Raw genomic sequence first — 17283 nt, forward strand, 5'->3', positions numbered from 1 at the left:
GGTCAGAGTTGCCAAGCGACAGCCCACCAACCTTCATGATTTAGAGAGGATCTGCAAAGAAGAGTGGGCCAAAATTCCCCCTGGTGTGTGTGCTAAACTTGTGGTTAACTACATCAAACATCTCACCGCTGTGCTTGCAAACAAAGGCTTTGCCACTAAGTATTGAGTGTGTTTGGCAAGAGGGATCAAATACTTATTTTCCTCATTGAAATACAAATTAATTAAAATATATTCTTTAAAATTATATTCTGGATTTTTGTCTTGATATTCTGTCTCTCCATGTTAGAATATATCTACCATTAAAAGTGCAGAAGGATAGTGTCTTTATTAGTGGGCAAACAAAGAAAATCAGCAAGGGATCAAATACTTCTTGGACTCACTGTATATCTAGAAATGCTGTGATTAGAGGACACATGGTACCTCAGTGTGTATGTACTGGTAACAACAAACACGATGATGTGAAACAGATTAAGTTACTGCACATCTTACAGCACTAGAGTAGTATTACGTAAGACTGTCAAAATTAACAAAACATGAATTGAGTCTGGTATTAGCATTAGCAGTTTTATTTAGTGATATAACACAGCAACACTTGCTTTTACTAAGTTTAGAAGGTAGATTACCTTTTATTTATGCTGACTTTCTCTCTCTCTCTCTCTCTGTTGAAGGTGTGGAATATGGAGCTACACTTGTGTTTATTTTCTCCAATAAAAAAAACTCTCAGTTAAACTCAGTAGATCATCATATTACAGTATTACACATTACATCATCAATATTATATATGGAACTATTCATATATATTGATACATTTTTTTTGTAAGTTTTTGTATATACATATGCATTAGAACATTTTATAAAGTCAGGAGCATTTATTTCTCTCACACATGCGCACACACACACACACACACACACACTGCATGTGAAAAGCCAATTACAAAGCTGAATTACTGAATTTCTCTCTGAGTTAAAGAGAGAGTGAGGGGCTTTAATCTGCTCCGGCACAGAGACAGACACCTAAATACAGAGACCCCCATTACTGCACTAATCTAATTAACACACACACACACACACACACACACACACACTCTCTCTCTCTCTCTAACACAACCCTATTACAATATTACATACAACTCTGATATTCTCATTAATACAGGATAAATATATATATATATATATATATAAAGCAGCATAAAGTTATTCAAAAGCAGTGTGTAAGACTGGTGGAGGAGAACATGATGCCAAGATGCATGAAAAAAAAACTGATTAAAAACCAACCAGGGTTATTCCACCAAATATTGATTTCTAAACTATAACTAATTTTCTGCAAATAAATGCTTTAAATGAGAATATTTTTATTTGAAATTTGGAAGAAATGTTTATAGAATAAAACAACAATGTTCTTTTTTTTTTCAAATGTAAACCTGTAAATAGTAAAATCAGAGAAACTGATTCAGAAACTGAAGTGCTCTCTTCATTTTCTTTTTCAGAGCTGTGAATATATATATATATACAGAGAGAGAGAGTGAGAGGGATCTTTTTCCTACCTCTTATTTCTCTCTTTCTCTCTCTCTCTCTCTCTCTCTCTCTCTCTCTCCGGTGCTGTCAGTGATAGTAGAGTTGCTCTTTGTGGTTTAATGAAGTTTGAAATGGAAGTTGGTGTAACAATTATGTGTGTTTGGGGGTGAGCGGGGGGGCTGTCAGCGGACTGACAGAGACTTAACCGATAATTGGAGAGAGAGAGAGAGAGAGAGAGAGAGAGAGAGAGAGAGAGAGAGAGAGAGAGAGAGAGAGAGATGTATTTGGGGAATTGAGAGACTTCGTTCTCTATAAGGATCAGAATTATATTATATTAAGATACATTCTTCCACAGCGTTTCTAATAAATAGTAAATAATAATATAAGGTGTGTATATATATCTGTATACAGGTGTGTAATGATCTGTCTCTTTCTGCAGGTACGACAGTGATGACGGTAACGGCTCACGACGCCGATGACATTACCACCTCTAACGGTATGGTGTATTACCGGATCCTGCAGCAGACGCCCCACAGCCCCATACCCAACATGTTCACCATCAACAGAGAGACCGGGGACATCGTCACCGTAGCCGCCGGACTGGACAGAGAGGTCCCTTCACTTACCTACTATTTATTACCTACACTTTTATACAGCAAGACTCCTGACTAACTTTATAAAACAATATAAATCACACAGGACGGAATTAAAGCACTTTCAGGACTGAGAATTTGCGTCGGTAGCAGTTAAAAGCTGTTTATAAAGAGGTTAAAATACAAATGGAAGTTTTCCCGCTTCTTAGCACATAGTTTGTTCACGTCTGTGTGTAAAGTTCCGCCTTTCAGCTCAGAGCCAATCAGCTTGCTTGTATATTGGGGGAAAGCCCCTAAACAAGCTCAGTCAGTCAACTGTGGAGCTTCAAAAGTGGCAGCGCTAATCAGAGAAACTGCACCACTCTCTGGCTAACAGCAGAACTATTTTAGAAGAGCATTATGGACAGAATTCAATATACCATCAGCCTAAATAAAATAGATTAGGGGGGTTAAAGTGAAATATCAGAAAAAAGAAAAAAAAAACTGTTTGGAGCCCTGATTCAGTATCCACTATGAGTTATTTGGTATCCATGATGGGTTGTTCATTGAATTATTTAATATCAACTATGTGTCTCCTATGAAATATTTCATATCTACTATGAATAAATCTGATCTAAAATCTAGTATGAATTTTTCAGTATCCACAATGAATTATTCAATGACTATAAAACTATAAATGATTTAATAAGTTTTGGATGGAGTGCTATCATTCCAGAGAATACAGTTCTTCCACTGCTCTACAGATCAATACTAGGGCTTTATGCACATTTATAGCACATGTCTAACGTTAGTTCATGTTTATCTGCTATTATTTTTTTATTATCTATTTTATCCATCAGTATTTACTCAAAAAATGTTTTTTTGGACCCAGAAGGACTACTGGGTCCAATACCACAGTTAGTTCCAACCCTGCAATGTAATTGGCTTAGAAGCGTTCTATGAGTACCGTTATCAGCTGGTAATGCACTGTAACCGAAGCTCTCCATGTCTTACTCCGCCACATACAGGTAACCTAGCAATGATGCAGCAGCACTTACAAGCCAAACAGCACAGCCACAAACAGAGCAGTAACGGAACTATTTTAACTGGCGAAGTTTTTATAACCAAACAGATCCTATTTCCTCCTCCTCTTTAACCCTTTTTTTTATTTGAATAAACAGTGATAATAGAACTGTGGTATAATAATCACAATAATATTTATTTAAGCAATAATACAGTCGAGGTTTGTGCTATAACCTGTAATATTGGTACTGCGGTGCTGCAGTCGTAGGCACGAGGCTAATTTTACATGTTATAGCACAAACCTCGAGTGTATTATTGCTTAAATAAATATTACCATTATCAGACTAAATTTAAAATAATTAATTTAACCTAACTTTTACATTATATCTGAATAGAATTAAAATTTCACAGTTCCTTTAGGGTGTAGAAATTTTCGTGATGCTGAGTTTATTAAAACAAAAAGACTAGACTCAGACAGTCTCGCCCTTTCCCCGTCCTCAGCATCCTTACTACTAACACACACACACACACACACACAAGCCGAGACATATATCTTGACATGATGTATTATTCATCAGCTTCTCTCCCCATTAGACCACACTTACAGCAACATCAGCGTGACAGGGTGTTCCCCAGCGATTACACACACACACACACACACACACACCGTGCAGGTACATGACTCTGTCCACCCACTATCACAGCAGTGTGTGTCTCTCCGCCCACCCGGAGCCGCGGGACACACAGATCACTACTGTTTCACTCTCTCTGTGTCCTGTGTGAGTGTGAGTCAGGATCAGTGTGTCCCGCAGGTACAGAACTGCTCGCATGGAGGATCCACACCGCTGAGGTGGAGTTCGTCTTGCAGCGCGAAAGTATCACAACTTACACACACACTCGCTTACTTTCACTTCTCTACTTTATTCTACATGCATAAATATATATATATATAGTAGTGGTGCGGGAAAAAATCGTTTTGAGCTCATATCGCGTTTCTAACACTGAACGATTCAGAATCGATTCTCATTTTCAACAAATCTTTTTTTTTTTTCCGCGGGACAGTAGCTGAGCTCCGCGGGACAGTAGCTGAGCTCGCAGGACAGTAGCTGAGCGTCGCGGGACAGTAGCTGAGCTCTGTAGGACAGTAGCTGAGCTCCGCGGGACAGTAGCTGAGCCCTGCGGGACAGTAGCTGAGCTCGCAGGACAGTAGCTGAGCTCTGTAGGACAGTAGGTGAGCTCCGCGGGACAGTAGGTGAGTGTCGGTTGTAAAGTATGGAGGATTAAGAAAAAGAAATCCAATCGATTTGAAAGAATCGGAAAAAAATTTATCGTGATCCCAAGAATCAATTCTGAATCAAATTATGGGATTCCCAAAGATTCACAGCCGTAGTATATATATATATATATATATATATATATATGTTTATTGAGGCCCTTCTGCCGTGCATCATCCAGGTTATTGTAAGGTGCACCTATGCACCTTATTCATTCATTTTTCATGTTGAAATGAAAGCGAGGCTGGGAGATACGCTCCTAAACAGAAAATTCCAAGGAAGCGTGGGAGCCGGCAGAATATTCACCAGTTTAAATGGCAGCACCTGTGTGGAAAACGAACCTCCCTCACACACATCCCTGAATTTACAGTGAAAACAGTCGAAAAATGAGCAGAAAATAATTTCTAAATATATTATTACTAAAAGACCACAGTAACTGGATTCATCTTCATTACAACTGACCTCTCACATCCTGGACATCACCTCTTCCAGACCTCTTCCATCACCTTCTTCTCCTCTCTGGTAGAAGCTTTAGACCATCAAAACCAGCACAACATGACACGCTAACAGCTTCTTCCCCTGAGCTGTAACACTCCTTAACCACAGTGAACAGCTCTGAGTCTCTACCAGCACAACACGACACGCTAACAGCTTCTTCCCCACAGCTGTAACACTCCTTATCCACAGTGAACGCCTCTGAGTCTCTACCAGCACAACACGACACGCTAACAGCTTCTTCCCCAGGGCTATAGCACTCCTTAACCACAGTGAAAACCTCTGAGTCTCTACCAGCACAACACGACACGCCAACAGCTTCTTCCCCAGGGCTATAGCACTCCTTAACCACAGTGAAAACCTCTTGAGTCTCTACCAGCACAACACGACACTCTAACAGCTTCTTCCCCCGAGCTGTAGCACTCCTTAACCACAGTGAACACCTCTGAGTCTCTACCAGCACAACACGTCACGCTAACAGCTTCTTCCCCAGAGCTGTACACTCCTTAACCACAGTGAACACCTCTGAGTCTCTACCAGCACAACACGACCCGCTAACAGCTTCTTCCCCTGAGCTGGAGCACTTCTTAACCACAGTGAACACCTCTGAGTCTCTACCAGCACAACACGACACGCTAACAGCTTCTTCCCCTGAGCTGCAGCACTCCTTAACCACAGTGAACACCTCTGAGTCTCTACCAGCACAACACGACCCGCTAACAGCTTCTTCCCCTGAGCTGCAGCACTCCTTAACCACAGTGAACACCTCTGAGTCTCTACCAGCACAACACGACACGCTAACAGCTTCTTCCCCTGAGCTGCAGCACTCCTTAACCACAGTGAACACCTCTGAGTCTCCAACCTCAACCGCACTCACCTCACTCACTGAACTGTACTGACTGCATTTACAATTCACTCACACTTTACTTATTTGCACAGCTGTACAGATAAAGATAAAGTACTTTCAATAGAATACTCAATAGGACTCTCAGAATTAAACAATAGTGAAACTTTGTTCTCTGGAATGATGGAGCTCCATCCAACATAGCTACTGCCTCAATCCACTTCCAGTATTGTGGTGTTAGCATGCTGGCTTCTGGCCCTGTCCCATTATCACTACCAAGAGGCTTAATAAATAAGGAGGTGTCCCAATACTTTTATCTGTACAGTGTGTAGTGTGTACTATGTTGAGTAAAATGTGTGTTTTTTTCTGTGTTTCTACAGAAAGTATCTCAGTACACTGTGATCGTCGAGGCGACAGATATGGAGGGAAATCTGAACTTCGGTCTGTCCAACACGGCCACGGCCCTCATCTCCATCGCTGACGTCAACGACAACCCTCCCGAACTCACCCAGAGCACAGTAAGTTCATCTGCCAGATCCACGAAAATCACCCCTACAAACTCATCCAGAGCATGGCAAGTTCACCCGCCAGATCCATATAAATCACCCCCTTAATATTCCCCTCTAAACTCATCTATATTGGGTACTGCCACTAGAACCAGCACCCCTAAAAAATTGTAGTGTAGTTTAGTGACCGCACTTGCCAGATCCATCTCAATCACCCTTATAAAAATTAATCCCAAACTCAACAAAGTACAGTGAGCACACTCGACAGATCCATCCAAATCACCCTTATAAAAATTAATCCCAAACTCAACAAAGTACAGTGAGCACACTCGCCAGATGCATCTAAATCAACCTTATAAAAAATTATCCCAAACTCAACAAAGTACAGTGAGCACACTCGCCAGATCCATCTAAATCACCCTTATAAAAATTAATCCCAAACTCAACAAAGTACAGTGAGCACACTCGCCAGATCCATCTAAATCAACCTTATAAAAAATTATCCCAAACTCAACAAAGTACAGTGAGCACACTCGCCAGATCCATCTAAATCAACCTTATAAAAAATTATCCCAAACTCAACAAAGTACAGTGAGCACACTCGCCAGATCCATCTAAATCACCCTTATAAAAATTAATCCCAAACTCAACAAAGTACAGTGAGCACACTCGCCAGATCCATCTAAATCACCCCCTATAAATTTCTCCCCAAACTCACTAAAGCACAGTGACCACACTCGCCAGATCTCTCTAAATCACCACTACAAAATCCCTCTAAACTTATTTACAGTGAGTACAGCCACCAGAACCGCCACCCTTATAAAATTACTCACCAAACTCACCCAGGGGGTAGTGATTACGCTCACCAGATCCATCAAAATCACCCCTTTAAAATTACCACACATATAAAATTAGCACTAGTTCACCCGCCAGATCCATCTAAATTACTCCTGTAAACCCTCACCCTAAACTCCCCAAAGCACAGTGGGCTCACTCGCTAGATCCACCTAATTCACCCCTATAAAATTACCCCTAAAATCACCAAAGTACAATGAGCACACTCGCCAGATCCACCTAATTCACCCCTATAAAATTACCCCTAAAATCACCAAAGTACAATGAGCACACTCGCCAGATCCACCTAATTCACCCCTATAAAATTACCCCTAAAATCACCAAAGTACAATGAGCACACTCGCCAGATCCACCTAATTCACCCCTATAAAATTACCCCTAAAATCACCAAAGTACAATGAGCACACTCGCCAGATCCACCTAATTCACCCCTATAAAATTACCCCTAAAATCACCAAAGTACAATGAGCACACTCGCCAGATCCACCTAATTCACCCCTATAAAATTACCCCTAAAATCACCAAAGTACAATGAGCACACTCGCCAGATCCACCTAATTCACCCCTATAAAATTACCCCTAAAATCACCAAAGTACAATGAGCACACTCGCCAGATCCACCTAATTCACCCCTATAAAACTCTCCCCATACTCACTAAAGCACATTAAGCACACTTGCCAGGTCCATAAAAACAACTCCCACAAAAATCCCCAAACTTACTCAGAGCATAGTGACTAAAATCCCCCCAAAACTTACCCAGATCTCAGTAAATACATCTACCACACTCACCTAAATCAGCCCTGAAACCGAGTGTATCAGTGTTTGTTGTTGTTATATAATATAAGTGAGAGGAGTTGGAGGTAAAGTGATACTTTATTACTGAAAGTTTAGAGTTGAATCTTGTGCTGTTTTGCTGGGTGTTTTTATTGTTTTGGCTGTTAGAGCTGAAGCTTTAAGCACTTCAGCACACTTGTTGAACTTTTCTAACAGGCAGGCTGTGGGTCACTCTCGGGTAAATTGTTTAGGGCTCGTCTTATTGGACCCAGAGCTGTCACACACTGTCAGACTAAACCTGGCAACCTGGACACTGAATTAGTCCAGTGGGCCAAAGGCAAATGACAGAGAGCTGCTACTGTGTGTGTGTGTGTGTGTGTGTGTGTGTGTGGTGAAAACACTAACATATTTGTGGGAACATTTTGCTGCTCTCCACAAGGACAAATTCTAACAGTATTTTTCTGAAAACTGACAGAAACAGAGGGATGGAGAAGAGGATGGAGGGATAGAAATAGAATAATTGAGAGAGAGAGAGAGAGAGAGGTATGAAGATGTAGGTATAGATAGAGAGATAGTATAGAGAGGTATAGGTAGGCCTGTTAAAATAATTACATTACGGATTCATCGTCCAATAAATGTAAATCTCAGTAATATGTGATAATGGTGATGTGGTTTATTATTGTGTTTATTTGTAGGTTTCTTCACATACAGCTCTGTAAAAAAAATGAAGGTCGCACTTCAGTTTCTGAATCAGTTTCTCTGATTTTGCTATTTATAGGTTTATGTTTGAGTAAAATGAACATTGTTGTTTTATTCTATAAACTACAGACAACATTTCTCCCAAATTCCAAATAAAAATATTCTCATTTAGAGCATTTATTTACAGAAAATGAGAAATGTCTGAAATAACAAAAAAGATGCAGAGCTTTCAGACCTCAAATAATACAAAGAAAACAAGTTCATATTCATAAAGTTTTAAGAGTTCAGAAATAATCAATATTTGGTGGAATAACCCTGGTTGGTTTTTAATCACAGTTTTTTTTCATGCATCTTGGCATCATGTTCTCCTCCACCAGTTTTACACACTGCTTTTGGATAACTTTATGCTGCTTTACTCCTGGTGTAAAAATTCAAGCAGTTCAGTTTGGTGGTTTGATGGTTTGTGATCATCCATCTTCCTCTTGGTTATATTCCAGAGGATTTTAATTTGGTAAAATCAAAGAAACTCATATTTTTTTTTCCAGAGCTGTATATAACACAGAGTTTTAATCAGTGCTTTAATAACTCTGACTCCATACACACAGAGTGGAGTTCTGCAGTAGCTGAAGAAAAAATATAGATTTCCCCCAAACTGTGATTAATTACAGTTTGTTGTTTGAAATGATATGATTGCTTTGTTATGATATTCTATTGTTGTGATGTCAATGGCATTTAAATGGTCTTAAAATCACAATTATATTGTTTATCGTAATTATTTCTGAGATGATATATCATCCACAAATAAATTAATATACTTAAATATAAGGACTGAGAGGGATAAAAGTAGATTAATGAAGTATAAGAAATACAGAGATAGAAGAATGGAAATATGTGAGGTAGACTGATAGAGAAAGACAACTGAGATAAAGGGATGGATGTAGATATATATTAATAGAAGGACAGAGTTACAGGAGTGAAGATATTATTGGGACATCTATACATATACTATACTATACATATACACTGTAGAAAATACATTATATAAAGTAAAACACTGAATGAGAAGGGTGTCCAAACTTTTGACTGGTACTGTGTAGTGTGTGTGTGTGTGTGTGTGTGTGTGTGTGTGTGTGTGAGAGAGCTTGAAAAGAGCAGGGTTCTGGTAATCAGAGCTAAATTGTCTCTTTTTCTTTTTGTGTGTCTATCTCTCCATCCCTCTACATATCTGTCTTGTCCATCCCTCCTTTTTCTCTCTTGCTCTCTTTAATATAATTATTACTATATATATTTTGTTTTATTGTTCTCTCTGCGTGTAGCTCCCTCCCTCTGTGTGTTCAGCATTTTAGTGTGTGTGTGTGTGTGTGTGTGTGTGAGTGTGTGTGTGAGTGTGTGTGTGAGTGTGTGTGTGTGTGTGTGAGTGTGTGTGTGTGTGTGAGTGTGTGTGTGGTGTGTGTGTGTGTGTGTGTGTAGGGTAAACAGATCATCACACACAAACAAATGTCATTCTCTCTCTCGCTTATCAGGACAAAGCACATGTGTGAGTGTTCAGAGAGAGAGAGAGAGAGAGAAGAAAAGAGAGAGAGAGGAAAAGAGAGAGAGGGAGGGTGGGTGTGAGACAGAGGAGAGAGAGCATCTTCAACCACTTTATCATTTATTTCTCTCTAATTCTGCTCTCTCTCTCTCTCTCTCTTCCTCTTATTCTCTCTTATCCCCCTCTCTTTCTCTCCATCTTTCCCTCTCGCACTCTTCCTCTCTGTATCTCTCTCTTCTTCACCCTCTCCTTCTCTCTCTTTCTCTCTGTACCTCTCTCCCCCATCTACTCTCTCTCTTTCTCTCTCACTCTGTCTCTCTTTCTTTTACCCATTCTCTCCATCTCTCTCTCTCTCTCTGTTTTGAGAGAGTGGGTGAGAGAGATTAGAACGATGCTGAAAGAGTAAAAATAGGTGATTAAGCAGCACAGAAACATCAGCAGTGTGTGTTTATTGTGTTGTGTGTGTTTAGTGTGTGTGTGTGTTTCTGTGGGGGGATTGTGATTGCATTACAGTGGATAATGAAGCCATTACGGTGAACTGGAGCTGACAGGAGTGTGTGAGCGTATGAGAGAGAGAGATGGAGAGAGAGAAACAAGGTTAAAAAGGATTGAGTGATGAACTGACCCCCTCCTTCTTTCCTCATGCTGCATTCGTACACTATGAGGACAGAAGTATTGGGACATCTATACATTCCATCCACAGGAGCTTCTTCCCATAAAACCCCGTTCTACATTTATATAACACTGCACACGTCTCTGCAGTAATATATGTACTGTATATATGTGTGTATATATTAACTTATATTAGTAATGTTAATGAAGGAGTGAATTCTGTTGAATATAGTGTAAATATATGTTGTTTTCTGCAGTTTTCCGGAGAGGTGCTGGAGAACAGTGTGAACGTGGTGGTGGCTAATCTGACGGTGATGGATAAAGATGAGCCTCGGACGCCCAACTGGAACGCTGTGTACAGAATAGTGAGCGGAGACAACGGCCGACACTTCACCATCAGAACCAACCCGGAGACCAACGACGGCATGGTGACTGTGGTCAAGGTACAAAAAAAAATACACACACACACACTTCACCCTGAAACATTATTCACTTTTTACGTGATCTATAATTCTCTATAAAGTTTATTTTATGACTGTAGTACATTACAGGAAGTGTAGGGGGTGCTTTATAATGTTCATAGGTTGCAAATTTCAGCACAAACCCAGGTTCAGAAGTATAATCCAGTGTCTGAGGAGAGCTCTGTGTCGTCTCTGAGTTTCCCCGCGGCTGTGTTTATGTTTACACCAGTTTAGAGCCTCATATCAACATATGGGCTTCTAAACCCATGTTTAGAATCATTGATTCTAATTTGCACTCAATTCCTGAACCAATTCACTCAATTCATAAGTGCGTCGACTCTACACTCTACACTCAACCCATCATGTTGTAAAGTTCCTCAAAGCGTCTAAACACCACAGAAATTACATGATAATTCATGAAATATCAGCTAATTTTAAATATTTTAAATGTCTCCCAGCTTTTAAATGCCTTATTTTCTGGTTTTGTCAGCTCTCCTCTCAGACAGCTTGCAAGTCGCAAGTTAACTGTCAAAGAAATCCCATAAACTTCCTTGAATAAACATCATCTTAGTAATAATCATTTTTCTTTTCTTACTAATAAACTAATAATTTTTAGTTCCATGTTTGATCATAATCATAATTTTGACTACAGTAATTCTGATAGACTTTGTGTCTTCATATAGCTTTAATTTAATGTGGTGTTGTCAGATTAATAACTGAAGCATGAGCTCCAGGGGGTTAACCAGCACTCCCTGAGCTAAAAGTGCTGTTTGAGCAGGGCAGGAAAACACTAAAATGTGCAGGGCAGAAGGTCCTCGAGGATCAGTGCAGTCCAGGCAGCCCTCGAGCTCCAGACGGCTTCTTTAAACGAGTCCAGGAGTGGAGAGTCCAGAGTCCTCCAGAGCCGAGGGAACTCCAGGAAATCCCTGCAGTATCTGAGAGGAGAAAATCCCTCCGGCCTGAGAATCCGGACTCTAATCCGTACAGCTGCTCCCCATACAGATCTGTTCTCAGCACAGAGACTCAGATACAGATCAGCCACAACATTAAAACCAACACTGATCATCTGCTTCCAGCGGCTCCTGTAGCAGAATGTGGTGTGTGTGTGTGTGTGTGTGTATATATATATATGAGGCAGTGAGTGGATAGCCGGTTCTTGCAGTTGATGTGTTAAAGCTGAAAACATGGTCGAATATAAGAATCTGAGGCCTCGTCCACAAAAATCCAGATATATTAAAAACTGCAGGATTTTGTCTCAGTTTTGGCCTTCCGTCCACAAAAGCTTTTTTGAAAAACGCCTTCCAGAATATAGATTATTGAAAACTCTGATACCAGTAGAGCCGTGTGAAAGAAGAAAACGAAGCTTCCTGAAAACGCTGACGTCACACAGCATGTCTGCACATAGCTGCTTTTAGTTCACATTAGCTTAGCCCATACCTGGCCAGTTTTGGATTAAACTATAAGGGAAATTTTCCCACTAGCCCATCCGGGGTTCAGTATCCCTTACATTTTAAGACAGGTTTACTAGAAATCTGAAATAACCACCTGTGAACCACTTACAAACTACAATTACACAATCAAAATCTGGTAGGTCTACTTTTGTTGCACAGAAAAGCTGTGGACATTCCTACATGTGCAGCTTTTACTAACCCTGTGTTCACACTGGAACGCAACGAGTCGCTTTTGTCGCCCAGCGTTTGTTGCTTGTGGGCGTGTCAAGCTCAATGCGCGCGTGTATCATGGTCCAGCCTCCGACAAGAAAAAAGGCACAAAAAAGGAATGGCTTGGCCACTGGAAACACAGCCGTTCCCGCAGATCAACGTGGGTCCACCCCGTTCAACAAAATGAACAGGGAAAGAAACTAGAAAATCAGAGAGCAAAAGCTTGACTACGTCGGACCGCCTTGTATGTGATTGGTTCAAAGAAAAGCTAGAAGCCAATTGGGTTAGAATGTCGCTTCACTGCAACATAATTCATTTGCATAAATTTGAGCAAAAATTCAGCTCCGTGTCGCTCGTCGCTTGTCTCTTCTTGCATGTTGTGGCAACAAATTGTTCCCAGCTATAGGAAATGAATAGTCGCCTGTCGCTTTGTCACTTTCCATTGTGAACGCAGGGTTAAGGATACGGAAAATATCCTTAATAAAATATCAAAACAGTTTTATGTAACAGTGTAATAACGTAAACCATTTACTAGTTTCTTCATTTGTTCTTTTATCTTTTATGACACACTAAAACACATTTTTTTAAAGAAATATTAATAAATATTAGTCCTAAGGGGCTTCCCTGCTAGCCCACTAGCCCACTGACTCTCCTCCGCAAAACCAGCAAGCTGATTGGCTGTTTCTCTTAAAAGGCGGAACTTCCTCCTTGAACCGGGACCATGATTGGCGTTAAGAGATTTCCCTATCACACAGCAGCTAGTTTAATGTCTTCTCATTAATAATGTTTTTTTTATATTATAATACAGGAAATTTAAGGAAAAATAGTAATACGGGAGGACGGCGGGTTGAAGGGTAAAATACGGTAGTTTCCCGACCAAAACGGGAGACTTGACCGGTATGGCTTAGGCTGTTCAGAATTAGCCTAAAACATGGCCTATTTTAGATTTGATAAAATTTTTATAACATGTTTACAGCTTAATATAAAGTTACTCTCACATTACCAGATGACCTAACACAGTGGAGGCACCAAAATGCACTGCATACAGTAATTTCACTGAACTTTCTGTCCGGAGATACAAACCTTAATGACTTTGGTGGATTGCACCAGTCAGGATAACTTTTAACTTTTAACCTTTAACTCAAATACTCACTGCACTAAGTATAAATGCAAGACTCTAGATGAACGTGATGTGTATCACAATATTTTAGGGTATTTTTGCAATAACAATATTATTGAAGATGTTACAAAACATTGATATTTTTAATTTCAAGCATATACAACATTAGCTAAATAAATATTCAAGTTTTATTTAGTGTTAATATGACCTTTATACATTGGGTAGAAACAAAAATAATCTATAAATGTTTGTCTGTTTCGAAAATAGCAACTTACCAAGAAAAAAAACTATTAAAATGAATAGTCAAATAAATACAATATAGGCAAGAGCTTAGAGCTTGGGCCCAAAAAATCCAGTCCGATCCGCCCCATAAACTGTCATAATGAGCCTGAGCCTGATTTAAACCCATCAATTTTTTTGTAGTAATTAGAGCATTAAAACTGAGCTTTTTAAAAACATTTTATCAGGCTGTAGCTCCATACCTTTCACTTTCCTTCACATTGGGCCAAAGTTAGCTCACCTGACGTTCGAGTCCGGCATCAGGTCGGGTTTGGGCTCGGGCAGAGAGTCTAAACTCTGCTTTTGAGAATATTGAGATATCACAATATTGAAATTTTGGCAATATTATTGCATATGATACGAAATTACACATTCATACAAGACTCAAAGGTTAAAATGACCTAAAATGCTCTTTTATAGTCTCAGATTCTAAAACAAACAGATTTTTGCTTTGCAGTAGACAATTAAAAAAGAAAATGAAATGCCAGAGCTGATTTAGTATGTTTTCTAAATATCTTAAGATCACAAATCTGCATCATACTGGTCCTTAAAGCTTAAAACAAATGAACAAAAATCAACGTAACATTTCTATTTTCCGACAGCAGTGTAAACCTGTTTCAGCTCCTTTTTTATGTGTGTGTTTATATTTTATAATCCCCATTCTCGCTGTAGCTCCATCATAAACACACTCTCGCGCACACTCACACACTCACACACACTCGCAGCCCCGCTCTCGGGGAGCTAAAGACCCCGGCAACAAATTGAATATCGATTTCTCATTTGCAGCCGTGTTGCTTTTTATTCACCCATCATGTTTTTTCCCTGAGTAAATGGATATTTCACAGCAGCGCCATCACTTCCTGTTCAGAAGAGTTTATCTGCTCTCCTCTAAACCCGGAGAGAGAGAGAGACAGAGAGAGAGAGAGAGAGAGAGAGACAGAGAGAGAGACAGAGAGACAGAGAGAGAGAGAGAGAATGAGAGAGAGAGAGAGAGAGAGAGAGAGAGAGAGAGACAGAGAGAGAGAGAGAGAGAGACAGAGAGAGAGAGAGAATGAGAGAGACAGAGAGACTGAGAGAATGAAAGAGAGAGAGAGACAGAGAGAGAGAGAGAGAGAGACAGAGAGAGAGAGAGAATGAGAGAGACAGAGAGACTGAGAGAATGAAAGAGAGAGAGAGACAGAGAGAGAGAGAGACAGAGAGACTGAGAGAATGAAAGAGAGAGAGAGAGAGAGAGAGAGAGACAGAGAGAGAGAGAGACAGAGAGAGAGAATGAGAGAGACAGAGAGACTGAGAGAATGAAAGAGAGAGAGAGAGAGAGAGAGAGAGAGAGACAGAGAGAGAGAGAGACAGAGAGAGAGAGAGACAGAGAGAGAGAGAATGAGAGAGACAGAGAGACTGAGAGAATGAAAGAGAGAGAGAGAGAGAGAGAGAGAGAATGAGAGAATGAAAGAGAGAGAGAGAGAGAGAGAGAGAGAGAGAGAATGAGAGAATGAAAGAGAGAGAGAGACAGAGAGAGAGAGAGAGAGAGAGAGATGGAGAGAGATGGAGAGAGAGAGAGAGATGGAGAGAGATGGAGAGAGAGAGAGAGAGAGAGAGAGAGAGAGATGGAGGTGAATCTCTCGGAGCTGCTGCTGCTGCTGCATCACCTCGTACAGTGGAGGGGGAGGAACCTGGTGGAAGGTTTTAAATTGGGTTTGGTGTTTCAGTCCTACAGTTTCTACCTCTGGATTTGTGGATCATTAGTGCTGTTTCAGGACGGCTGTTTCAGGAAGCTGCTGTAATCAGGAGGCCGAGCAGCTGTGCTGTAAACTCCTGCTGTCTCACCCTCCACACTCCAACCAACACCATATATCTACCAGCTCCACCTTAAACCAGAGCTCCTCAAACTCTTACAGTCTAACGCTGCATTTACTCTGCTCCATCACATCAACACAGATCACACTGCCCCCCTCCGACTGCTCGCATGTGGGCATTACAAAGGCGTTCCCTGCATCATCCAATTAAATCAATTTAATATATGGGAAATGCTTTTATACAAGCTATTATTATTTCCTATAAACTAATAAATATAGTTGTGTATTTACAAATTTAAATGTTTGATTGGGCTTTATTACACTGTCTAATGAGCAACATATTGGCTAACAAAAGCAAACTTTACCAATTCAATTATATATCAATACAGGACAGGCCAAAAGTTTGGACACACCTTCTCTTTTTCAGTGCGTTTTCTTTATTTTCATGATTATTAACATTGTAGATTCTCACTGAAGCATCAAAACTATGAATGAACACATGTGGAGTTTTATGTACTTAACAAAAAAAGGTGAAATAACTAAAAAAAAAAACATGTTTTATATTCTAGTTTCTTCAAAATAAAAGCCCCCCTTTGCTCTGATTACTGCTTTACACACTCTTGGCATCGTTCTCTCAATGAGCTTCTTCAAGAGGTGGCCACCTGAAATGAAAAGTTTTCCAACAGTCTTGAAGGAAGGAAGGAGTTCCCAGAGGTGTTTATTAGCACTTGTTGCTCCTTTGTCTTCTTCACTCTGTGCTCCAGCTCACCCCAAACCTGGATCTGGATTGGGTTCAGGTCCGGTGACTGTGGAGGACAGATCATTTTTTATTAAGTACATAAAACTCCACATGTGTTCATTCATAGTTTTGATGCTTCAGTGAGAATCTACAATGTAAATAGTCATGAAAATAAAGAAAATGCATTGAAAAAGAGAAGGTGTGTCCAAACATTTGGCCTGTACTGTATTTTTAAAACCCACCAGAGACCTCAACAATATCGAGAACCTTTCTCCTCACTGTATTACTCTGATCAGAGTCTCTGTAAATCAGCAGGGATTGATCATAAAGGACAGTGAAGCCTGAAACTGATGCTTCTCTGAAAGTTCTTGAAATTAGAACTGAAATGTTTTTATACGGTGTGCTGAGGACCTGTATCAACCAAACACCTGCTCTCTGATTGGACATACGCATTGTGCTGGATTCATTCATTTGCATAAAGTTCACCTCGGCTCAACTTTTCATCGCATCGCGTCCCCCAGACTCTACA

At 40.2% G+C, this 17283-nt stretch overlaps 1 protein-coding gene across 3 annotated transcripts in view; it reads left to right on the forward strand.

Moving 5' to 3' along the window:
* LOC103042003 (cadherin-4) overlaps positions 1 to 17283 on the forward strand; it is a 626601-nt gene that overhangs the window by 558781 nt on the left and 50537 nt on the right. For all 3 annotated transcript variants that reach the window (XM_049463121.1, XM_049463120.1, XM_049463122.1), the window contains 3 exons: positions 1955 to 2127; positions 6104 to 6241; positions 10959 to 11144. In XM_049463121.1, coding sequence (XP_049319078.1) covers positions 1955 to 2127; positions 6104 to 6241; positions 10959 to 11144 — 497 coding nt within the window. The remainder of the gene's footprint in view (positions 1 to 1954; positions 2128 to 6103; positions 6242 to 10958; positions 11145 to 17283) is intronic.

The sequence above is a fragment of the Astyanax mexicanus genome, chromosome 13, assembly GCF_023375975.1.
Source record: "Astyanax mexicanus isolate ESR-SI-001 chromosome 13, AstMex3_surface, whole genome shotgun sequence".
In the NCBI taxonomy this organism is placed as follows: domain Eukaryota; kingdom Metazoa; phylum Chordata; class Actinopteri; order Characiformes; family Acestrorhamphidae; genus Astyanax; species Astyanax mexicanus.